Raw genomic sequence first — 25,932 nt, 5'->3', positions numbered from 1 at the left:
AGCTTCCGCTGTGCCATTTCCACTTGGTCAAATGTGCATTTATTCCACAATGGCACCAGAGGCCAAATTCAGCCCTGATGTGAGTGGGTGCGAGTCCTGCTGACCTCAGCTGAAACAGAACATTTGTACCCTTGGGCTGAATTCATTGCCATCTACATGTGTCCAGTCTGCAGCAAATGTTTTTGAGGACTGGAGAAAAAATGCTCCTGCCACTTAGACTTGAAAGGTAGGTTTCAAACACCACGTGGCAAATTCTACTTTATAAATGGAGCAGATGAAAATACATTAATTGTGCATGGCCTTTGCTAACCAAAAGAAAAATGGAGAGGGCGGCGGCAGCCACATGAGGGCTCCGCAGCACTGATGGAATCAAGGCACCCCTGGCTCCATGGGTGGCACGCTGCCGGCAGGAATCGTGTGTGCCATTTATATCTCATCATTCACCCTGAATTCTCCTTTCCACAAAAGTTTACCAAGAACTTTGGTGGGAATGGATTCCTAAGCAGATGTTCATGGAAAATGAGCCTGAAAAATGAATGGAAATTCTGAAAATGAACTGTAAGAAAGCTGTAAGAATGGCATCCCTCTCTTTAAGGAACTGTATGAGTCTGCTCAGATGTTCTTGGGCTAAATATAGAAAATGAAAACAAACAGCTTGTTAACTAACTGAAAGCTAGGAATTATTCATAGAAATCATTTTAGGAATAGTTTCAACACTAATTCAGGGAAACAATCAGCTCTCCCAAATGATCTTGCAAATAGTGCAAATAGAATGACGATAAATTCATAGGGTAAGATTAATTATTTTTATGGATTATGTTCTCAGCTGTGAAATAGATTTCCAAAAATTTCCAAATAGGAGCTAGTCTTTTACTGGATTTAATGTTAAATCAAGGTCTTTACTGTCATATATTATTTCTTGATAGCATGATAGACATTTTAGAACAATTTTCTTTAAATGTAATGCACTTCTAAACAATGAATTCATCAATTAAGTGTTTTTCTATGTTTTTCTCCCTGTTCCAAGAGTAACTAAGATCAGTCTGAAAAATACAAATTCATACTTAAATTCTTTCTTATTTTGTGGGGATTTCAGAGGAACTGAGGTTTTCTTCCTTTTTGTAAAAAAAATGCATATTGTATATATAGTTGCAGGATGATACTAGATGAAGTTCAAGCTTTCACAAAAGAAATCAGAAGAATATATGAGGTACTTATATGTTAGGATGCTGTCAGCTTTGATTTTGGCCTGTGTAGTATGTATCTGTTTACTTTAGCTTTACTTCAGGCTTAAATTAAGACATCTCAGCTGGCGCCTCTCCATGTCCTTTGTCCTTCAGATACTGATGTCTGAGCCTGGAAAATTATTACAAAAAGTTAAAGTTTGGCTCCAGGAGTACTGGAATGTTACAGATCTCATAGCTATCCTCCTGTTCTCTGTTGGGATGGTCCTCCGGTTGCAAGATCTGCCACTTCGGAGCGATGGCCGGGTCATATACTGTGTGAACATCATTTATTGGTACATAAGGTTACTAGACATCTTCGGAGTCAACAAGTATTTGGGACCGTATGTTATGATGATTGGGAAAATGGTAAGAAAATTTGGTATATGGCTTCTATTTTTTGCAAGAATGTTCTTGACTCAGTGTCTTTGGGTTGCTCAGTTAAATTGCTCTTTTTTTTTTTTTTTTTTTTTTTTACAGATGTAAAGTTGTTGTAGGTGTGGTATGTTTAAAATCATAATAGCTATGATTAAGACTGGCCTTTCTGTATTTTGTTCCATATCCATATGTCCTTGCACTGTGTCTGTTCAGGTGTATCCCTGAGAGGTGAGAAATCCATGTGACTAACTGCAACCCCTGGCCATATCACATGTACATAGTGTGGTGGGAGCATTGATAATTTATATAACAATAAGCTCATATAAAGGAAATCAAGCAATACTTGATGATGGATTTATATATTTTGTATATACTGTATATGTAATGTATATATATAATATATATAATGTCTTTATATATTATATATATTTTATATATATTATATATATAGTCAAAATGTATGTGTGTATGTGTGTAAATATATATATATTTTTTTTTTCTGTAGAAATGTTGCATTCAAATAGATTTTCTCATTGAAGTTTAAAAACTGCCTGAGCCCAAAGAAACCCATGTACAGGTTCCTGATATTTGAGTGTGTGCAAATATGCATGGGTCCTTCTGAAAGTAATGCCTCCTATTTATTTCCATGGAAACTACAACAGATACAAAGAGCACAATGCTCACCTACAAAACACAATTTATTAACGTAGCCATCACTGTTAGCTATTCATTTTTGCCAGTGGTGAACAAAACCTGCATGTGTTTCATGTATCGTTAGCCAGCTTTTATTGTGTGAATCATAGCTGCCTCATGCATTCTAAGGTTTAAGAATTATTTTTAAAAAACATGATAAAGAAGTCATTGAGGTCAGCATTCAGTAAAAACAAGCAAATTGAATATTAGATGTCCTAAATATAAATATTACTGATGTCTGATTGATATGTGGAAAATAATCAGCAAGTTCAATAGGTCCTATGTTGCATTTGTCTTAACGCAATCTACAAAATAAAGGTTCAGCCACCCTACTTATTGTCATAGGAAAAGGGGATGTATATGGATGCTTGGATTACAGTTTCTCATCAGTATTATGTTAGTCACAACAAGCCCAGGATTTATTTGCAACAAACACCATTTTGAAGTTTTCTACCTTCCTTCAAGGAAGGCAACAGGGTGTTGTTGATGGGAGAGGCTTTGTAGAGCTCCAGAGTGAAGCACAGAAAACAATCTAGAGTTCTTGCTGTATATTACTGGCAGAGGTCAGCAGGACAAGAGAAAAGACCAAAGACGACAGTGGAACCAGTGCATTATTGTCCATTTCTTTCCTGCCCCAGTTGAACCATGTTCCTTCATCAGAGAATACAGTGGTCAGTAGAGATTACATAATACACTGTTTATAAATCTCCTGAAAAAACATCCATCCTTCTGTTGTGCAGTAATTTTCACAAGTGCCATGGTCAAAAGTTTCAGAGCTATGGTGATAGCAAAAGCCGTTCAAAAGCCAGTTCAACACTGAACAGGTTTGCTATGAATAACCATCTTCCAGCGTTCAGAATTATGGAGGGCTGATAGGAGCCCAGCTTCCCCAGTAGTATAAACAGTGGCTTTTTTTTCTCCTGTGTCCAACACAAAAAGGGAAATAGTTGAAAACAACAAAATAAAATAACTTCCATCTCTTTGTCTTTCTCACGTGAGTACAATGAACTAAGCTTTGCTCCACTTTCACTGGAAAACAAATGTAGGAAAATCACTAGCCTCTGTAGGTTCAAGTACCCACTCAGAGGGTTTTGAATTCAGCTACCACAGTACTGTGAAGGTGTGGATATTTGTAAAGGAGGGAAGTTGTTTTATTTTATGCCTTCCTGTTATTTGATTTCCATACCTCATCCAATTTTCCATGCACTTAGCAACCCTGACACATCTTTGCCCTCACATGCAGTGCCCAGCTGGTTTGAGTTACATAAACTTGCCCCTCACATCTGTTTTCTGGCCAGTTTATTCCCCTGTGCAATGGCCTACCCATTTATAACATGTGCAGACTTCCCTGGGAATTGCTCTTGCTCACTCCAGGCAACACTGCCTATTTTTAAATCACATGGCCATTTACCTCCTTGGGTTCTCTCTTTTTCATCATATTGCAAATACCATTCAGTACTGAGGAGACAGTTTCTACATATTACTTCAGAGTAATATCACAGACTATTGAGTTCCTCAGCAAACTATACTTAATGCAATCCACAGACTGAGCTTGTATGCTGGCCTTCTGTTTGAACAAATTTTAGACTCAGAAGAGAACAGAACAGATGACTCTTTCCATCTTTTCAGTGTTCAGCAATTCTCTCTTCACCTGCCTCTCCATTGCACCCAATACAACAGCTGTAATAGGTTTTGCCTCTGGGCCTTATGAACAAATATGCAAAGGGCAGGAATGGGCTTGAGAGGTTTAAATGTAAAGATGGAGAGAGGAAGAGAAAGCTGAATGAACAAGTTTATTATTGTCTACTAATTTCAATTGCAGAATGTGCTTATTATACCAAGGCCTTCTAATCTCTGCACAACGGTATATTTACTTCACTTCTATTTGGGAATGAAATGCAACCACTGTGGCATGCCAAGAGAGTCAGGAGTGTATCAGTTCCTTTCCTGTGTAGGAGTGTCTACTTTTTTTGTTGTTTCTTTGGGAAAAATAAAATAAAGATAAAAAATAAAAAAGGAGAAATAGTGACAGCTTGCTGATCTACATCAAACAATCATTATTTTATCGCTTTTTTCAATTAGTGACTAAAATTTTCTTCAGAATGACTGGAAAGAACATACTCTTGTTAAAACAGCAATGTAATTTGACCCTGCAGGCCAAAGGGTCTTTATACACTACCCACTGCAGTCAGTGAAAACTCACATGTGAAGTTTTTGAAAGATAGTCCATTGAAGGAGGAGAAAAGGTAATAAAGTGCTTGAAAAGAGAGTAGCACTGAAAATTTAATATCTTGCAATGTGAGTTCAAACCTGTGTGATTTCTGCTCAAAAACTTTGGAAGCATGTAAGAAATTTTCTTCAGTTTCAAACAATTTTTTTTGTTATTTTTATTAAATTATATTGCATCATATATTTCAACATGAAAACAAAGTTTCTTCAGAAAGGAATGGAGAATACAGGTTTCATCTCCATATTTCTTTGCTAGACAGTAAGAACTAAGTGTAATTATGCAGCTTCCCATTTCAGGTTGCAGTCTGGTTCCAGATACAATTACAGGTTGCAGGTTCCAGATACAATCATCTGGAATTCCTCTTCAATCAGGTTTTCTTGAAAGATTAATGCCCTGAATAACAAAGGAATGTTCATGATTCGTATTTCTTCAAGGCATTTGTTTTCCACTTCCATCTACTTAGTTGTGTGGGGCTATTTTTTTTTTATTATTATTATTATTTTCTTTCTCTTTTTTTTCCTGCCTTTTTTTTTTAAGTAACTTAATATTTTCATTTTTCTCTGCTTCTTTTCACCTTCTCCAGTTCCTTCTTTCTGCCTCCTTAAGACTCTCCCACCATGGCTGCAGGTCTCTTTCTCTCACATCTCTCTCTCAATATGAGAATATCCCTTCCTGTTTACTTCTCTGTATCTCTCTTTTCTCTTTTGGGCAGTTTTCCAGTGTTACTTCAATCTCCTGTCTCCCTCCCTGTACTTCAGAGATGAAGAGCCCCCACAGCAGTGGCAGATCCATTTGCTGGAAGAGTCCCCCATCTCATCCACCAGCTCTTAAGATGAGCCAGCCTGCTCTCAAACTGCAGCAGCCAACATGGGGCTGTCAGGCCACCATTTTAAATGCACATGGTTTGCACACCTGCCTGCCCAGCAAGGCACTCAGAATGCAGCTGTGCCAGATAACGCAGGCTGAAGGGTTTAGGACTAAGAAGCTCTTTGGGTTGAACTTTGGCTGGAGACAAAAGTTACTTCCACAACTGCAGAAAAAAAGCTCAGCCATAACACGTCTTATAAATAAAGGCTTGTAACTAAATGTGTAACTACAAGTTCTAGAGGGATCTTAGCAGAGGCCTTACAGGACTCGGTTTTTTCACAGTCATTAGGTCCTATCTGTGCTGTACCTGTTAGATGCCCAGGGCTTTCCCTTTGCTCTGCTCCCTGGAGGGCCTTTGTAATACTGCCAGCACAGCTGCTCTTCTAATCTGCAGCTTCCACTGAGAACCTCCTAGGACTGATGTCCCACTTTTTCCAGGAACATTTTGAATGGGTAGACACTTTTTGCTGGCACTAATTACAGTTGTATGTATGCTAATGAGGTATTTAGCAATGCAGAAGAATAGGTCTGAGTGTCTGTGTTATCTGCAATTTTTTTATTATTTTTTTATTTTTTTGTAATATGGCATTTGTCACACCCCACCACCAGGCTGGTTTCTCATCCAGCCTGTATCGCAGCTTTCCTTTCTCACTGGTTACCACTGTGGTGTCCCTTATGTTGTGATAACAGGCTGTTCTCCCACCCGTTACTCCTTATGTTAGATGCAGCTTCCTTTCTTTGCATCAAGACAATGAGTACCACCAAATAAAATAATCCATTTCAGCCCTTTTGTTTTAGTACAGTTGTCAGTAGGCGCTTATAAACAATACATCATCTTGCAACCCGTACTCTGACCAGGGTGCTGATGCCAATGAACCTGTATTATTGTTCAGGCAACTGGTGTGACCAGATGGTAGCTTGTGTTTTCAAATCTATTCATAACATTTAAATTGCTCTTAAAAACAACAGTGGGCAAAACCAAGGACACAAGAATACCATTTTCCTTCTTTGAAAATGAAATGCTGTGTGTAAAATTGAGAAGAAATTGTTTCTGAAAATCCTATTGTTAAGACTGAAAAATCCTATTGTTAACACTGAAAACTTTTTTTTTTTTTTTTTGCAGCACAGAATATTGGAAATACAGACAATTACATTTAACTCTTGTCCCTTTTCCCTTTCTCTCTTTCTCTCATGACATCCAGATGATAGATATGATGTATTTTGTCATCATCATGTTGGTGGTTCTGATGAGCTTCGGTGTTGCAAGACAAGCTATTCTCTTTCCCAATGAGGAGCCTTCGTGGAAACTGGCAAAAAACATTTTTTACATGCCTTATTGGATGATCTATGGGGAAGTGTTTGCAGACCAGATAGACCGTAAGCAAGTTTATGATTCTCATACACCAAAGTCAGGTATCCAACTTTGATCAGATGACGTTCTACTAGATTATATGTATATGCTCAATAAATGGCTCAGGATAGAGGACCCTTCATCACAGAGAATTGTTGCAAAATATTTTTTACAGCTAATACTGGAGTGTCAGTTATGGAACCTGCTGTTGGCATCGCTTTGCGATTATTTAGCCAAAAATCTGTAATGCTAAATTATATCGCAAATAAATAACATTTTAAATGTTTCCTTTTCACCTGATGGATAGTTGGGATACCCTCCCAGATATCTGTGATGAGTTCTTTGGTATATCTGAGACGTGGAATGTCTCTTCATTTCTTTTCATCCATTTGTTTGATTTTAGACCTAAATGCTTTTTACCTAATTTCATACCAAGCATGAAATCTAATATACAAGATTAGATCTTCAGCTCCTGCACCTCACAAGAAACTAATCTGCCCTGTTTTGTTTTCCCTGTTACCTACTCACTGCCACCATCCTAACCTAAACCGAGTAATACAACTCTTTGGGGAGAGTAGATACATTGTTTTGCTTTACTTATTTACTGGAAGGCAAGAGCATGCTCACATCATTGCAAACAGAACAAAAGCCAATATTTCATGTGCTGTCTCCTCGGGATTCATTTGGCTTGTGATCAGTAAAATGCCAGTTTTCTATCTAAAATAAACCTCCTGGTGCCACCCAATGTATTATGCCAAAGGATAGGGGTGGTCATGAGAAATGAGGCAAGAGCTGACAAATGGAACAAAGCATCACAGTGTATCACTAACAAATGCTAGCCTACATGTGAGTAAATCTTGACAGCATTTAGGAGTATCTCTTCCAGCAGCAAATGGCAGCTATTAAAACTCTATTTTTTTCTATCCTATACACCATCTTTTAGATAAGTGCATTGTTTTCTTAAATTATCTTCTGTTTAGTATTGACGAAGATTGAATGGAAAAAGGTATTGATTTTTTTTCGAGCTGGTCAATAAACTGGTAATAAATGTATCTGTACCACTAGAGGTTACCCCAGCTTACTCAGTTTAAGATGGACAGAGATGTACCTATCACGTCTGATATTTCAGCAGTTCTATGTTTATGTGTTTTTCATGGATAGCACAGAATCACTACTGTGGATGCAGATTACACCTCTTTTTTGTGATCAATTCAACACTTTGTTCTTGGAGGCAGCATGACATGCACATAAGCATAAAAATATATAAAATCACAAAGCTTCTCCCCAAGTTTAGCTTCTCACCTAATCCCCTCATTTTTATCCCTTTTCCTTTTCTTTTCTTTGTAAAAATTCATTTCATTCCAAAGGCATAATAGTCGGGGGCTTAAAATTTCAGCCTGTGCCAGAGGCTTAAGACAGTAATAATTGCTTATCCTTCAAAGCTATGACTCCTGTGCACAAGCAGAATTCTGTCTGTCCCTCTACAAGTGGCCATTTATTGATGTTGTACTAAGTAACTACCGTAGTGCAACAGACATGGCAATTGGCTGAATAAGCAGATCTTGGTATTTTTTTAATGAAGTGCTGATTATAGTTTAGAACCCTGAAACCTAAGAATAAAGTGTCTTTGAATGAAGTGTGGTTTTCATGTATAAAAAGAGGGTGGCAGGCTCCTTACCCTTGCGTGAGGATTTAGGGGTGGTCTTGTGTGTTATTCAGAAGCACAACATTTAAACCTTGCAAAAAATATGCAAGATAATTACTTCTGAGGCTTAGGGAAAGCAAAATTCCCAATGGTTTCAACCCCAGCTGTAAGTGTAGATGTGCTCTTCTTATGTCTTTGACAAGGAAACTAGGAGTTGCAATGAAAGTGGTGATGCCAGAATGAAAAGCAGCACCTAGTTCCTCCTTCCTGAGAGACAGATGACACAGGGAACTAGAATCTGCCACTCTTTCAGCAAAACTGTGTGCAATATGTCATGTCTATCTGAGGCTTTATTGTCTCAAGAAATTATACCACTGGAATAGACTGGGAGCACAAGCAAATGCTAGTGATGTTAGTTACTCAGTCAAAATTACCTGATTGGAACACAAGTTTTATTAGGAAGGTTACATTTTTTTCACTGTTTGGAAATTAATTGTTATCAATTTTCCAAGTTGTTCTAAGCTAAATCAGCCTCTGTGTTCACATCAGAGTTTGTACTTTCTCAAATAAGATAAAAAATGTTATGCTGCATCTAAGCTACACTTGAATTTAAAGCTTGAAGCAGATTATTATTGTTCTTGCAGCTATGGCAAATCTAAAGAGTTTCTCTTCAGTTATATTCTTTATATTTTTGTACTTAATATTGCAACATTATTTGCAAGTCTGGGGTTCAGGAAAAATGCTAATCTTGGAAGTACATATATACTTTTGAGCCACAGTCCAGGAGATTATCCTAGTCTTTCTGAGAAATGTACAAAAATACCCAGTATGTTACTGTAAAATTTTTGACTTTGTTTTCTTTCTCATTCTGTTGTTTTGTGAAGCATGCCACTAAGGCTGACCAGATGCAATGTCTCAGTACATTTCATCAGCTGGAAGCCTGTCCATTCGGTGTATTTGGTCTGATTTTTATCTGAACGCACTACACCGTTAAGACATTGACTAAGTTTCTCTCTAAAATGCATTTCTTGTACACTTAAATGTCTTACTCATTCTTTTTGTATTAATTTTATATTTAAAGTGTGTATGTTGATTGGAGTGTGCACTAGTGTCTTGTTGGCGTGCGATCCCACCTTCAACTCAGAAGTGAGGACAGAATTACATCCTCACTTCTGGGAGTATGAATGCACTATTCAGTGGTATGTATAATGTAAATGAGCACAATATTCCTACAAAATTCTGACTATCAAATAGTCATTAAAAAAAAAAAAAGTAAAAGTTTAGGACTCAACTAAATTTTTTAGGTAAATTCAACAACAACAACAAAAAAGTAAAACCATTGTCAAAGTAGTTTCCTCTCAGACTGAAAGTTCGTCACAACAGCAATAGCTGGGGTTGGCAGAGGGGTCTGAGTCAGGAACTGTGATCACTTCTGAAATTGTGGGATTGTCTCACTTTTAGGCTGCCACTATGCTGCCCCATGAGATCCAGATGATTTTTGAACACTTGTGTGAGAGAAAACCCACAAATGCAGTAAAATCTCACTTGGTTTGCCTCACTTGGTCACTTTGCTGTCAGTAGTAACCAAAAACTTCTGGACATTGTCACGTGCAGACTGTATTTTCACCTTACTGAGCTATCTGCCCATGCAGAATAATAGAATTACACGGAAATACTGAAAAGATTATTCCAGGGAGTGAGTATGCTTGGTATAAAATATAGATAGATGACAGAAATGACAACTTGAGAAATGGGTATCACCTATAGAAAATCAGCAGTAGGCTGCACATGTTTATATATTCAGAAGATGTAGCAACTGAGAGTGCTGTTAGTCAATGTGGATTTGGGTTAGATTTTTCTCTCTTGGGAGGTTTGGGTTCTTCTTCAGATGTACCTGTTGTCTAACATGTTAGATTTGCATCTGGATTTTCTTTACAGCTTATAGTATTTCAAGTGCCACCTGGAATCCAAGGATCAGTCTGACTTGTATTTGTCCCATGTGCCTACTCCCTCATTGAAAAATCCCATATATTTGAAGAGAAGATGGGTCTTTCCTTTCTTGCTTATATTGGAGCAATTCCAAGTAACCAGAATGCAATTGTTTAGTAGAATATGAAAGACACATTATTATGCATAGGTTCTAATTGTTCTTAAGAGGAAAATATAATTAATATAAAAGACCTTTATTTAAATCCCATACATTTCATAGCCTCCCAGAATGTATTTTAGTTCTCAAAGGTTTCTTACCATGAATTAACATTTTATACTAAATTCTATACAGTTTTAAAGGTTTCATCCTTTGTCTCTCTCTGCAGGAGCTTTGTGTAGGAGTTGTCATTTGCATGGATCATTCTGGAATTAGAAGTATCAGAGCAGCTTTGCACAAACAGAAAAATCATGCTTTTTTTTTTTTTTTCTTTCATCGGTGTTGCAACTCCGTAGCACAGACAATATTTTTAGGCTTGTTAGACAATGGCAGAGGATAATATTTTGTAAAGCCTACATACCATTTTGAGAGTCTCCCTGGCCTGAGCTGTGGCACTCTTCCCTTTCCTAGCACTCCTCTGAGGTTCCACTTCTTTGGGAGTTTTGATGCAGGGAGGAGGAGGGAGAAAGCACTAGAGAGAACAAAAAGAGTAAAGAGATTTACTATACGTTATGATTAAAATACCATGTGATAGGAGAGAAGTTTTGGTGCCATTTCAATATGTCTGAAAGCAAGAACCAATTTATGAGGTCACAATGCCATAGTTAAAGAGACTTTCTTGACATAATGAGACACTTTACAGTTCCCTGGATGCTGACAAATAAAGTCATGATATGAAATTCAGAGTTCCCAGAATTCAGTATTTCATCTTCCAGTGAAGAAATGGAGAGCCCTGGGCAGCCCACTTAGTCTTTTTTCAGTATTTACCAGCTTGGCAAGCTAGTACGCTTGCTTAGACATTTGAATAAAAAATTCTAAAATGCTTTCATATCCATACCAAAATTGGAAGGTATCTATCTACTCATAAGCAGGATGATGAAAGCACATTTAAAATGCCCAGGCTTAAAAAACAAACAACTGATTTAAAAAAATGTGTGTGGGGGGGGGGGTTGGTAATTTGTTATTCACTCTTACTAATTTCCATTTTCTCAGTAATTGTGATTATATCAACCCATCCACAAGTTTCTGTGATTTCAAATTAAATTCTACGGTGAAAGTAGTATCCATCTTTACATCAAATATTTCATTAAAGGTAAAAAACTATTTGAGCTGTTAAATTACACTTTCTCCATTATTTCCCACTAACACTTTGGAAGGCTGCAGCTGGAGGAAGTCATGCCACAGAAATTTGCACGCGTTGTTGCTCAAGCCCTCCACCCAACGCACAGTAGCAGTGATTGGTGCCCATGTGGTGAGGGTGATTACACCAGGGAAACAAATCCTTCCCGAGCTTGTTGCTGTAGTCTGAAGCACACAGACATATGGGCTGCTGCTTTTTGCTTTGCACCAGTTTGCTGGCCAGGAAAGAGGAAGGGTTAGGTATGTAGCAGGAAGGGACCACACAGGAAACTGTAAAGAGGAGACAGGAAGGAAAAATTAGTATGGGGAGACGACGAAACAGGAAACAAAAGATACAAAAAAAATTTAAAACTACAGATGTCAGGGTATAGTATTTGAAAGCTGAGTGAATCTAATACATGCAATTGAAATTAAAACTCCAACTAATTAACATTATTTTCATCATTGTTTCTGATGTCAGAGCATAATGGCTTACCCACATCCACTGATGTGTAGTTAAGTCTGCCTGGGGTTTTCAGTTACCTGGAACATACATGTAGTTATACTAGCGGAGTTTCCTTTAATAAAACATTTTACCGGAGTTAAGTACTCTACATATTTTTGCTAAAGCAAGGCTGTAATGTAAAAATATAGGAATATATTTTCATTCACGTTAAAACTGTTCTTTGAAAAAGTTTGTTATTAAAGTGTGTTATTGCACATACTATAAAAAAAAAAAAAAAGAAGAACAAAACAAAAAAGAATCCGTATGTTTCTCAAAATACAATTAAACTCATCAAGCGGAATTCAATTTTCTTAATGCAGACAAGCATCTTCATTATCCAAAAAGAATATCGTTGCAACTCTTCACCACCTGTCAGGTTCTTCCCTTACCAAAGAGAGAAGTGTTTCTTACTTTCTGGGAATATTTGTTTTTAAGTTTCTTAAATGGTAGGAAAAATATCCTTTAAAATTAATGTTATAATTTAAAGATGAAATAAAATGTTCATTTCAGTCATATACATTAGAACACAGACTTCAGCATTTTGGATGTGCATCACACATTTTCTTGTGCAGCTAAGATTTGAAGACTGTGTGTTGGCTCAAGTCTCCATAAAGTGAGGCACAAGAATTGTATGTGTTGTTCTGTTTTTCCAACAGAACTGACAAGAGAGAAAAATTTTCTAAACTTCCAGAGCAAGTCAAACTGTGATCTATGTACACAAAAGATTATGAAGGCTTGTCTGTGTGGAAAGTATATTTAGGCAATCACTGTGTGGTATAAAATAACAGGAATGTATTACTGTTGTTCTAAATACCCCAGTGTGGGCAAACAAATTTGGATAATCCATTTTGGTTTTAATTGTTGTCAAAGAGAAAGAATTTTATAGATACAACTTTTTTTTAATAGAAAATGGAATAATAGAATATATCTAGACTTTAGGCGGAGTTTTTGATATCACTGATCTAAAATTTAAAGTAAGCTTTTCAGAATTTTTTCTCATTACTACAAAAGACATTATTTGTTCTCTGATTTAGCATGCAGAAAGATAGTAAGTTTCATCAACTAATAAAGTGATTGCTGCATTCCTGGTGAAATCATGACAGGCTTTGGTACTCTATCATATTGGCCTTTGTAGCTCTGAATCAATGTGTTAGTTAATGTTTCCACATAAACAGAAATGCCTCGCTTTGATTGCTGATACCATGCTGATTATCCCAGTTTCTGTTGGATGGAGGCTGAATGAACCTAGCCCAAGAAATTCAGCAGTATTTTAAATGTCTAAACTAATCAACAGAGTCACAGGGGTTGGAAGGCACCCATCTCTCAAATAATAATTATTGTATGATTGCCAGTCCAGTCGCCCACAGCAGAATCCCATGCTCTTTAAATCAAAGTCAGAAGATTTTGATTAAAATATTTGATATTGGATATCATAGATGTTTTGACGTAAGATGAAATTTCACAAAACATACAGCATTTGCAGGGTTTATTGTCCATTAAGTGGGAGTGAAATGAACAAGGGGAAACTAGCCACAGCACTGAGCAAATTCAACTATGATGATTCTATATGTAAACTGCTTCTTTAATTGTTTTCTTGAGCAGCTAGTTAAAGAAGTACTGAGGACCATTAGGGCAGCGTGAAGCTAGGAGTTGATAAGCTGAACCCGCACTTCCAAATGCAGTTATGCAAATCTCCCACCAGATCGCAAAGCCGAACAAACAAAAAGAAAGGGAAAATAAAAAACATTTAATAATATTTTCTTCCTCTTTGCTTCTGTTCTAAAACACTACTAAGGAGGACTTATTGGTTCCAAAACATCTGGGGAAGAAACAGGTGGTAACTCAGCTGCCTATATGTCCCTTTATCTGGTACAGTAAAGACTTTATAATCACCTCCACAGTTTATAGGAGTGTGGTCATAACTCTGTATTAGGAATGAAGTCAGAAGTCCATATTCACAAGTGCCCATTATGAATACTTCCCAAAGAGGCTTTGAGCAGTGCAGCTCACAGGAATATATGTATTCTTTATTTTCTTGTATTTCTTTATGCTATTTTTCAGATCTATATTGAAAGAAAAGAAAGAAGGAAAAAAACCCTAAGTTTTCACCATTAAAAAATTAAAAAAAACACATTAGCTTTTTGCAGGATTAAGTATTTTGATCATTTCATTGGCACAGCCACAAATTACTACAGAGACCTAAGATATTTTAGCTATACAGAACAAGCAGCTTACTCACAAAGACAAATGTCCTGAAATTTCAGAGTGGAATATCTTGATATTCATGGCAGACAACATACAGCATCAAAAACTGCAGCTTGTAAAATCTGTGATAAATTTGACAAGCATGTGATCACCACCACCTATAGCAAGTACAGATTTCTTGGGGGGAGCATCACTGCCACTGTTTGGATGATATTGCTTTGGCAGGCAGATCTTCATAAATATTTAAATATTTCAGTATAACGCAGTGAAAAAATAAGATTCATTCCTGTTTTGCTCTTTTGCATTTTTGTTCCCAGCTCCTTGTGGTCAAAATGAAACTAGAGAAGATGGCAAAATAATCCAGCTGCCTCCTTGCAAGACAGGAGCATGGATCGTTCCTGCCATCATGGCCTGTTACCTCTTAGTTGCAAACATCCTTTTGGTGAACCTTCTGATTGCTGTCTTCAAGTGAGTGACACGGTGCAAAAAATGGATTTGTGGAGGGCAGGGGCATTATTTGTGGTGTTAGAAGACAGCTGAGCTGCAGACTCTAATGAGAGCCATTTTTCAGAGGATATGAGAGTGAGAAGGTATAAAGTAGTAGCATGTCCCTAGGGAATAAGGGAATTGCCAAGTTCTTTTGCATTATCTCATTTCCAAGGACAGACACCTGATGAGAGTGGGAGTAGAAAAGCCAAATATGTTAAGTTCAGTGATGGCATCACTCACTCCCAATATAGAAAATGAGAATAAAAATATTTTCCTCTCATTTTATTGTCATAAGGCCAAGTGGTTGCACTGAGCAAGAGTGAACAGTAGTAACATAATCCTGGAATGATTGATTGCTACTGTACTGAAGAACAAACTTATTTAGCTCTTTTCTTTTGTTCTTCCTTTTTCTATGTGACAAGGAAACATTTGCCACTGCTAGTGAAATGTGTATAATTAGGGTGCTGTCATATCATTTTTGGCAAAGTACCTAAAAATGCTTCTATCTGATGTTATTTCCTTCTTGCCTTCTAGCAATACGTTTTTTGAAGTCAAATCTATATCCAACCAAGTATGGAAGTTTCAAAGGTATCAGCTAATCATGACATTCCATGAAAGGCCGGTTCTTCCACCACCTCTGATCATTTTCAGCCATATGACTATGATATTCCAACACCTCTGCTGTAGATGGCGGAAACATGAAAGTGACCCAGATGAGAGAGACTACGGATTAAGTAAGCTTTCAACAATTTACAGAGTGTGACATTCCATTGCCCTGCTCAGTGTATAGTGTTTGACATGAACAAAGGCTAAATCCAGCATTATGATAACCATCCCAGCAGAGAACTATTAAATGCAAGTTCCTACCTAATTCAGTTCAGTTTACTTGCATTACCTAACTCCTAGATCTCCTCACAGCATTAACAAGGCAGTGTTATTCTTGGACTTTTTGGGTTGCTTCAAGGTAATGAGTTTAATTTTTCTATTGCTAGAGGTCTGTTATTGGTGAATACTTCTTATAGTTCTTTACACTTCCAGATCTTTCTTTTTACTGCCAAAAATACAGAGATACCATCCCTATTTTGTTGGATAAACAACTTACATGTCCCCTTAACACACCTTTTACCTAAATAAAATGAGAGATGGTGAGGAGTAGTTATTTTGTAGACACATATTCACTCGTTGACGTTGATTCAAACTGGGGGTGTGGTTTCACCAGGCACTTTAATAAGAACTCCCATGAAACCTGTCAGATTATTTTGATAACATTTTCACCTCTCTTCCTTATCTAATTCTTCAAAGTAGAAAATGTCCTCCTCCCACAGTGTAGATAACAGAAGCAGGGTGCTAGGGGACACCTCTTCCCAGCATTAGCCCATGCTACAACCCACTTCCTTACAAGAGTGGACCTGGAGCAACTGCTGGAGCAAGTGCAACCTGACTGCTCCCCTCCCATTCACATCACATTGTGTCTACCATAGCCTTTGCTGCTGCATGCAGATTTCTCCTCTTGCCATGTCAGACAGGCCCTCTGTACTCTCATGCTTCTTTCCTAGCAAGTCTCCTGATTTAGTTAAAGTTATTTTATCTTACAGGTGGAGTCTGGCTCCCACAGTCTCTCCTGGTCCGTGCCAACATCTGTGTTTAAGTCTCATGCAACTGAAACACGCTCATATTCACAAAGTGTTTGCCTGTTTAAGTGTTGCTATCTCCAGAAGGACATATAATTTAAGCTACCACTTTGGTAACTAGCTGCCTCTCTGCTTTCATACCAAAGTGCCAGATAAATTTAAAACCTACTTTTTAGTGTCCTGAATTTCACGTGTTCATGTTTTTCCAAATTCACGTCTTATCCATTGTTTCCACAGAACTTTTCATAACTGAGGATGAATTGAAAAAAGTCCATGATTTTGAAGAGCAGTGCATAGAAGAATATTTTAGAGAAAAGGATGACAGATTCAACTCTTCCAATGATGAAAGAATCCGCGTCACTTCAGAAAGGTGCATTTTGTTTGTTCTCTCATATGTTGATCCAGAATCATGATTCTGTTGCCATTCTCACCCTTTCTTTTTCTTTAGAAAGGAAACATTTGAGGTAGTTTTTAATAAATCTGAATTAAAAAGTAGAGTGATACAAGGTGGTGAATTTTTCTTTTTTTTCTTCTTCATTAAAGCGAATGTTCCTCAAAGTTTTGAAGACTAAGTCATTTCACCCACTGTAATATTATGAAAATAGAATAGTGAGACAAGTACAAGTTCTTCCATTTCAGTTTACAAAGCAGAATGTAAGGACAAAAATGTTCAGAACACAGTGGAAGAGTAAATGAGTGTTCCTTAATGAAAACTCTAGATAGCCACTGAGATACTGACCTGCTAGCTCCTTAGTGAAAGAGCTTTGTTTCAGGATAGTCTTTCTAGGTAAACTGGTTCCATTGAGAGAAATGGGGATCTTGCCATCAACTTTGAAGGCACTAGACATTTTCCACTACACCATAAAACAGATTAATATATGAGTTCAGTGCAAGTTGCCAGTCTTCCACCATCCTAAAATTCATGAATCTGTTTATCTCCTGTTGTGCTTACATCTTTTTGTCATATAGCAGCTAAGCAACAGACCTAAATTTTGACGTTGTTGTTTGATGCATGGCACTGTTGCCAATAAATATTCTGGGTAATATCCTGTCAGATTTTCATTAAACTTGAGTACCACTGAGTAGTCGGTAGTCTGAATACTCTACTTCATCCTGAATACATCAAAATGTGATCAGGCAAGTAGTCTTTAAAATTCAATTTAGTCTTCTAAATTGATCTGTGGTTTGAGGTTCTTGTGTTCTGATAGACCAGAAATGAGAGAACTAACCTGAACCTGGCAAGTGCATATTCAAATCTCTGTTCAGTCAGAGATTTACTTTTGTTGACCAAGGAAATGCGAGGTATGTTTGAAGCCTCTGTAAATAAGCAGTAACCTGGGACCTCTTCTACAATAGGCAAGTGCTCTTAGTACTGAAAAACAAATAACAGTCTTTGTACTTTGTTTTGGCCCTGTTTTATTACAGTAAAGGAGCACTGTCCTTTACTTTGAATGGAATGACTTAAAGCACCTCATTCCAGATGAGAGTTCATGATAATGAGTCCTAAATGAAAACAAGCACTGGAGACTCAAAGAGAGATATCTCTATTTTAAATATCTTAAATAACACACACTTTAAGAACCAGATTCCCAGATCTGATATTTTGCTGGTAACTGTGGTCAGGTGTGTATCCCTTGAAGTGTTCTGAATCTAAAAAGAGAAACTTACTTTTTCCAGCTTACTGAACATTCAAATATTTAAAGTACCTCTTCATAGTTTCTGTATAGAGATGTCTTTGTACAGTTGAAAGTTGTGAAGCAAAAAAAACAGAAAAAGAGAGAGAGAGACAGAATGTGCAAGACTACAGTTTCTGTTTCAACATCTAGTCTTTAGCCTGTAGTATTAGACTAAACACAGTACCTACATTATGGTCATGAGACCCTCAGCTTTGTTAGCTAGCCAATTAATTCAACTTTACATGGTATAAAATTGAGCCAGAATACCCTGAGAAGTTGCATGGAGTTTTTTCTGCACTTTCTTTTGTAGGAAGCTGAGGATGCTGTTAGGCTGGAGGAGAAATAGGAACTGGGACAAGGCCTGAGTTACATGTCTGTACTCAGGCTGCTCACAGCCTTTCCACTCCTGCAGGCATCTGTGATACACTTAGCTCCCACAGATGTTTTCAACATTCCCTCAAGCAGCTTCTATCTGCAGTTGGATCTACCAGCTTGCTCTGAGGGCTACCTGAAGGAAGAGCATGCCATGAGTGCAAATCTCAGTAAGACTTAAAGAAGGATTAGGGAGCTAGCACTGGAAGGGAAAAAGGAGACGGGAATAGTCTTGCCTTGAAGATCAGCTTAGATTGGTCTCAGAGACAAGGAGGAGCTCAGGGAAATGAAAGAAGATACATTTTTTTCTTGCTGCAGTGATCTGGATGGAAACAAGCAATTTTAGCTACAGTCTTTACAGTTCTGCTGAGTCAGGATCACAGTACCTTGCCACTAAAACTGCAGCAGCTTATATTCTCACCTTGGAATAGTCTGCTCTGACATCCTGTGGGGTCTGTGTGGATTCAGCAGATGCCTTGCCATTGTTACTGCAAAGACCACCACAGAGGTATCCAGAGCTGGAGTCACAACACAAAATCCCTCATTTACCTGACATTTTCACTTTCCAAGATCGAAACATGAAACCACTCTTGATGTGTGTCCTCTCTTGCTAGCCACAACCTTACACAGACACATGGAAGTAGCTCTGTATTAATGAGACACATCAGTGGAAGTGATTGATTATGATGAAATATACGAAGCAGTACAAAGCTCTAAGGTGATGCCTTTAATGGATTTATCAAAAAGGCAAATCTTAGAGAATCTTTAGGAGACCAGAGAGGAAAGCAAAGCTGGACTAATTCACTTTGCTGCTAGAGAAGAACCATTCTATAGAAAACTAATCACTGTGAAGCTTTCAGAGGCACTTTCTGATGAGCACAGACAAGATTATATGTAATATGATCAAAAAGACCACACCGAGTTTCTTAATTTGGCATAAAGCCCCCAAACCAATCACTTGGTCAGTAACTTTTTCCTTATGGCCAAGTCTTGACCCCTTGTTGATTCCAAAGGGAGCAGGTTCACATCTTAAACATAAACTAGTTGGAGTAGACATTTTGATGTTATCTTTGGTATTGTTACTCAATGCTATAGCTTATTAACACTTTACAGTCCTCAGTGCAATTACAGTAACAGCATCCATGAATGAAGACACAGAATTAAGTGAACCAAAACAGATCAGTACTGGTAAAATGGTCAATACTGCACCTAGAAAATCAGGTAGCAAATGCAAGGTTGGGCTATGAAAGATCTATGAATCTCACCATGTCTCTCTGCAATTGTAGTTTAGATGTCTTGGGCTCCAGATGGGAAAGCAGACAGGATAACTCGATACCCTTAATCTGCTGAAACCACCATACCTGGGAAAAGTGGCTTGCCAGTTAATCAAGCAATGCCTTACCAAAAAAAATTTCAGGGCAAGTGTCATTACCCTGTTGGAAGCTTGAGAACTGCTTTCAGAAGAAGAAAACCATTCTACAATCGCCTATTAAGTTCCAATTTAAGGGATTTTTAGTGTCTGCAGCCTTCGCAGCAGTTGAAAAGGATTTTGAAGACATAAAGGATGCCTGAAAAATGGACACAGGTTCACAAAGGGACTTATGAACCTAATTCTAGCATTCAGTTAATAGACTAATTCAGATGAAAGGTCTTCTTCTGAAAAGAGCACCTTATTTCCATTAAATGACTGCTTCAATTAAATTACAAATGAACAGTTGCAGAGGTTAAAAATTGCTATGACCAAAGTGAATGCCAGCAACAGCCATCGTCTTCCAAGTCATAATTAAAAGGGTTGGTCACATAAAATGTAACATCTTTGTCAGTTTGTGTTTTTCCAACTTACTGAATACTCTGTTCAGCTAATCTATGTTCTTCTATTAGAAGTTTATGAGCTTCATTCAGAAAAACACACTTCGTGCTCACTTTATATGTAGCCTCCTCTTTTTTTGTTCTCATACCTGACTGCTAAGATGGCTTGGCACCCTCTCATACACTGGATAAATCTTTCTGGAAGGAAAGGCACAGGTGCATTAGAGGTATCATACTTGGATATTGTGAGATTTGCCAAAATGTTTCTGTACATCCAATACACACCCACATACAAAAAAAAAAAAAAAATTAAGAGAAACTTTAAAATTCTTATTTTGAAAAAGTCTTTTAATTCAAACTATCATGGAGGATCATGGAGGAAGCACACCTCTGGTTGTCTGTTTGCTGTCAAATACAGTACAACAGAACGTTTCACTTACTGAAGCATTTTAAGGCCCAGTTATGAATGTGATTCTCCATATCTTAGTGCCCTTAGTGTTTGGGTGATCTCATTATATTGTGTTTCTAGTAGGATTATTCCCAGAGCGTGTTGCTGCTCAGTGTGCTGAATGACTGCAGAACTGATCATTAAATAAACACAAGAATATCCTTGATTAAAAGCATGCATATTTGTTACAATGATCTGGGAGTGAACATATGTCAAACATATAACAAAAATTGACTAAAGTCAGCTAATAGCTTTGGGTTTGAGGGGCATCACCACCACTTGAGCTTTCTTTTTATGAATAAAAAGTACATAGCTAGGTCTCATCCCAATAAGTAGGAACCTCTCAGCTATCTGTGAACATCAGTGGTTACCCTTTGTATTCTTTACTTTGCTAAATTTCTAGATAAATTTCCTTCTATTGTCAATGTGATCAAATCTGTGATTGGTTCCATAGCAAACAACAGACCATGTAGCCCAGAAACTGCTATTTGCCTCATCCAGAAATATCACCAGTATTACCCTGTGTCCAAAAAAAATAGTGTTCTTCAGTCCACAAGGTTACTCAGATTGTGTAGTACGTCTGGCAGCCCTAATACTGTCAAGTTATATCTGTCATCATCATCAAGAAGTTATTATGGAATCTGCATGTGTGGCTAGGCGCTCAATTATTAGCTGATAAATATTTCAGAAGTATATTTTTTATAAAAGAACATTTTAGATAACTAATAACATGAGGGAAAATTCAACTATTTCTAATATGAAGTGCTCTCTTACTATAGAATTATATCCTGTGCTTGCAGTAACATTAATCTGTTTTGTTGTAGGAGGTTGATAGAAGAGGTAGACAAGTGTTTGAATAATAATAAGCTGAGTAAAAGGAGATTATTTGAAACTATAAGTTCATTTCTCAGCAGAGGTCTTAGCTTACCTAATCATTCATACATGTAAGTCTGATCACAGTAGTACAGCTGCTTATTCACAGAAGGTTTCAAATCTATACATTTGATTTGCCATGCTTTTGTTTTCAAAATTAATGTTTTTTTAATGCAAGAAGCCCATATTTCATGTGAATAAGAGCCTTGCCTTAGAGAGCAGTGCCAGTCTCCTCTCCTCTCTTTTGCAGGTCGGTGGCTCCTCCTCAGCACCTCAGGGCAGACAGGATTCAGTGTTTCACTGGCTAACATTTGGTGACATACAAGGCACTGGTCTAGGGAGCTGCTTTGGCAGCAGGGTTGGACTCGATGATCTCTAGAGGTCCCTTCCACCCCCTACATTTCTGTGATTCTGTGATTAATGCTGCCCAGTACACATTTATGGCCTAAAATCTGATTTCTTTTTGTGCCGGTGTTTCCAGTTTCAGATCATTTGTAAGTTCATTTACCGGTAGTAAAGAAAACTTAGTTATGACTGTCAAGATGTAAAAATTAAGTATAAGTTACACAAACAAGCAGAGAATGAGAGACTTCAGAAGGATATGGAAATCCTGCCATTTGTCAATTCTCTTATCATTTTTCAGAGTCTAAAGAAACAGGGAAAAAACAGAAGTACAAATCTAAAAATAAGACATGTGCGTAAGAAATTTATATTAATATGCAGCTTTTAATACCTTTTAATTAGATAATAGAAGTCCCTGGTCTACTCTAGGGACTACTACCAGAGAATATTATTGTAAGAATAAATTTCATATGTGATAAAGGCAATCTTCTTGTTAGAAACTGAGAATTCCACACAAATTCAGTAGAGAAATTTTAGAGATATGCAAACAGAAATGACTGAAGGCCACTGGCATATGTTAGTGCATAGTTCACAGTTTAAAACATTTTAAAATGACTGTAGAACAGTCATACTGAAGTTCAAATCAGGACCACACATTCAATCCACACATTCAATTAGCTATTAGTACTTTATCTTTTTGTTTATATATTCTGATAGTAAGTTAGTAAATAACTTCATAATCCATCATTTCAATCACTGAATTACTAACACAGACTACACAAAGTACAAGCATAGGAAGAGAATAATCTTGGAGTGTGTACCCAATTGTACACCTGTATTTTGTTTAATTGTTGTTTACCTCCTCCATATTACCTCCATTCTTGCCTATATATTACCTACATACTACCTACCTGATCAACTTATTCGATATATCTAAGCTAAAAATGAATCAGAGAACAAGGAAGCTATTTCTTTAGGTCCACACAGCAGTTGCAAAGTTACAGTCTGAGGGGTACACCAGAAAGTAATGTCATGTTGTCCACCTCCCATGACTTAGTTTAATTGAGGAGTTAACTGCAACAGTTCTGCCTGTAGCAAAACTGAGAGTGACATCATGTGTCACCTCCTGTAAGTTCTCATAACAACCTAACTAGAAGCTATTGCAGTAGTAGAAAATCATGGTAACATTTCCGTAATAGACCCTGTCTGTCCCAGGCATAGAACACACCTCTATGCTAATATCAATAAGCAGCAGACTCTCACTTAACTCACTAGAGGAGCTTCCTGAGAAAGTTGTACTGTTTGTTTGCTGAACCTCTTTTAGCAAGGTTTGGTGCACATGACGTGGCATAGGTGGATTTTGAATTTCAACTCATATTTATTTCCACTTGTTTCAAAGACCTATTAGCTGAACATCACCGCTTTGTAGAAATTAACCTATTTTATTTTCCCTCTTTTTAAGGGTGGAGAATATGGCCATGCGACTGGAAGAAGTAAATGAGCGAGAGCACTGCATGAAGGCCTCTCTGCAGACCGTTGACATCAGACTTGCTCAGCTGGAAGATATGACAGGACGAATGGTGACAGCATTAGAAAAACTGACTGGCATAGAGAGAGGTGAGACAACCAAGATACGATCCAGGACTTCATCTGACTGTACCGATGCAGCCTACATTGTGAGACAGAGTAGCTTCAATAGTCAGGAAGGAAATACTTACAAGCTGCAAGAGAGCATAGACCCTACAGGAGAGGAGTCCATGTCCCCAACCTCTCCTACAATTACACCTCGCATGCGAAGCCACTCTTTCTATGCAACAAATATGAAGGACAAGTGTGGGCTGGAAAAGTTTGAAAGCATTTTCAAGGAAAGATCTCCAAGCCTGCACCGGGCTAGCAGTTCCCATTCAATAGCAAAAGAAGGAAAAGTTCCTTTAGCCCCAACCAGCACTTTGTCGATTGCCCCAGACTCCAGAAGGCCTTCATCTTGTATAGACATCTACGTTTCTGCAATGGATGAGATGCATTCTGACACAGAGCCTCTTGATAGCTCCATAAATATTCTTGGTACTGGAGATGTAGCCCTGCAGGCACACATAGCCTCCTCCATTTTAGCCAATAGTGCATATATTAGCAGTACACCTGGTGAAAAAATTTCTGGCAGGAGTCTTGATTATGAGGAAACATCTGGAATAGAAACAAGAGCATTTTCTTCAGACTATTCACAAATCACAGACTGCCAAATCCCCTGGGATTCAGACCCTCCCTTGTACCACACTTTAGAGCGATCTAAAAGCAGTCGTTACCTGGCTACAACTCCATTTATTCTGGAGGAAACGCCAATTGTGAAATCTCACAGTTTTATGTTCTCCCCATCTCGAAGCTACTTCAGCAGCCTTGGCGTCCCAGTCAAAACAGCAGAATACACAAGTATTACAGACTGCATAGACACGAGGTGTGTGAATGCTCCCCAGACCATTGCAGAGAGGGCCAGTTTCCCTGGAAGTCTCGGCGTCAAGGTGGAAGATTTGGGATGCTGTCACCCAGAGAGAGAAGCAGAATTAAGCCACCCAAGCTCTGATCATGAGGATACTGAGGCCAAGGACAAGAAGGGAATTCCATTATCTCCTCAAGACAGCAATGCCACAAGAACTCTGACCAACAGCATCCCGCTTCCAAAAATAGAGCGGGCTAACAGCTACTCTGCAGAGGAGTCCAACATGCTATATGCACAGCACACACGGAAGAGCTACTCAATCAGTGATAAACTTGACAGACAGCGAAATGCAACGAGCCTCCGAAACCCTTTCCATAGGAGTAAGTCCTCAAGGCCAGAGAGCAGAGGGGACAACCTGTCCATGAGGAGACTATCAAGAACAGGAGCATTCCGCAGCTTCGAAAGCAAGCACAGCTAGGCCTAGACAAATCTTGCAGGCAGTCAAAAGGCCATCTGCTCTGCAGTCTATTTTCCTTAGCAAAATTACAGCGCCTCATATCATTCCATGTCAACTCCAGTTGGCATTAGCCACTGGTCAAGGGAGCACATTGTCAGTCTCAGCATCACCTGCTGAGTTACTGCATCTTGACCCAGTTGACATTTGCACTTACGGAAAAAGGGAGGGATTAAAGATTTACAGAGACTTCAGTAAACAACAGGAAAAAAAAAAAAAACTACAGGAATTTATAAGTAATAACTGAGTTCAGAAATCTGCCTTCTACTAGAAGGCATCCTTAGATCTATTAGTCACGAGTTCTTAGGACACAGAAATTAACTTGCAGAAAGAGATGTACAGATTAGGTGTCCTAAACTTCAATCATAACTTCTTTTTCATCTGTTTCACCATTGTGATGACTGGTGAAAAGCATTTGTTATTTCTGTGGGAACTGGTGGCAAACAAAACTCAAGTCTCCCAAATACCTTGCAACCCTACACTTGTGTACATGAAGAAAGATGATCAAGATAATTACCATAAAGTTCGCTTGTCTCTTTTTGTATCAAATTCTAGTGCCACAAAAGAGAAGTTTATATTTTCAAAAGCAGAATGGGACAGAAATGCCTTTTGTACTGCATCATAAATGAAGGAAGAATTTATGTTGAAATACCAGGTGATTTCCTGATAAAACAGGCATTCTGGAGTCTAGCACAGCTGAGCAAGCTCAGGATGAATGTAATTAAGCGGAATAGTATATATTTATTTTTTTATGACGTTTGTCATCAATTGCCTCACTAAATCAAAGGATGTGATAGAACAATAAGATCAGGATGATCAGAGCAGACTGCAGTAATGTTGTCAGGTTCTCACTGCTCTGTTTAAGTAATTACACAAACTGGGGAGGCTTAGCCACAGGGTTGCCACCAGGCTTTTCTTGCTGTTCCATTTGAGCTGCCAATTTTTCACATCATTCCCTCACCTCAAAGTATGCCCTTTTTTA

General features: G+C 37.9%; 1 protein-coding gene across 1 annotated transcript in view; it reads left to right on the top strand.

Annotated features, from left to right (window-relative positions):
• LOC136054268 (transient receptor potential cation channel subfamily M member 3) overlaps positions 1 to 25,168 on the top strand; it is a 412,018-nt gene extending 386,850 nt beyond the window's left edge. Inside the window, exons 21-26 of the mRNA XM_065745453.1 lie at positions 1,341 to 1,592; positions 6,594 to 6,768; positions 14,680 to 14,830; positions 15,386 to 15,585; positions 16,720 to 16,852; positions 23,465 to 25,168. Of these exons, the coding sequence (XP_065601525.1) occupies positions 1,341 to 1,592; positions 6,594 to 6,768; positions 14,680 to 14,830; positions 15,386 to 15,585; positions 16,720 to 16,852; positions 23,465 to 24,914 (2,361 nt within the window). The 3' untranslated portion in view covers positions 24,915 to 25,168. The remainder of the gene's footprint in view (positions 1 to 1,340; positions 1,593 to 6,593; positions 6,769 to 14,679; positions 14,831 to 15,385; positions 15,586 to 16,719; positions 16,853 to 23,464) is intronic.
• The last annotated feature ends 764 nt before the right edge of the window (positions 25,169 to 25,932 follow it).

Source organism: Cyrtonyx montezumae, unplaced genomic scaffold (assembly GCF_038088225.1).
Source record: "Cyrtonyx montezumae isolate F1298 unplaced genomic scaffold, pur_monq_1.0 scaffold_36, whole genome shotgun sequence".
NCBI lineage: Eukaryota > Metazoa > Chordata > Aves > Galliformes > Odontophoridae > Cyrtonyx > Cyrtonyx montezumae.
Note: the sequence above shows the minus strand (reverse complement) of the source record. Positions and strands in the feature narration are given on the sequence as shown.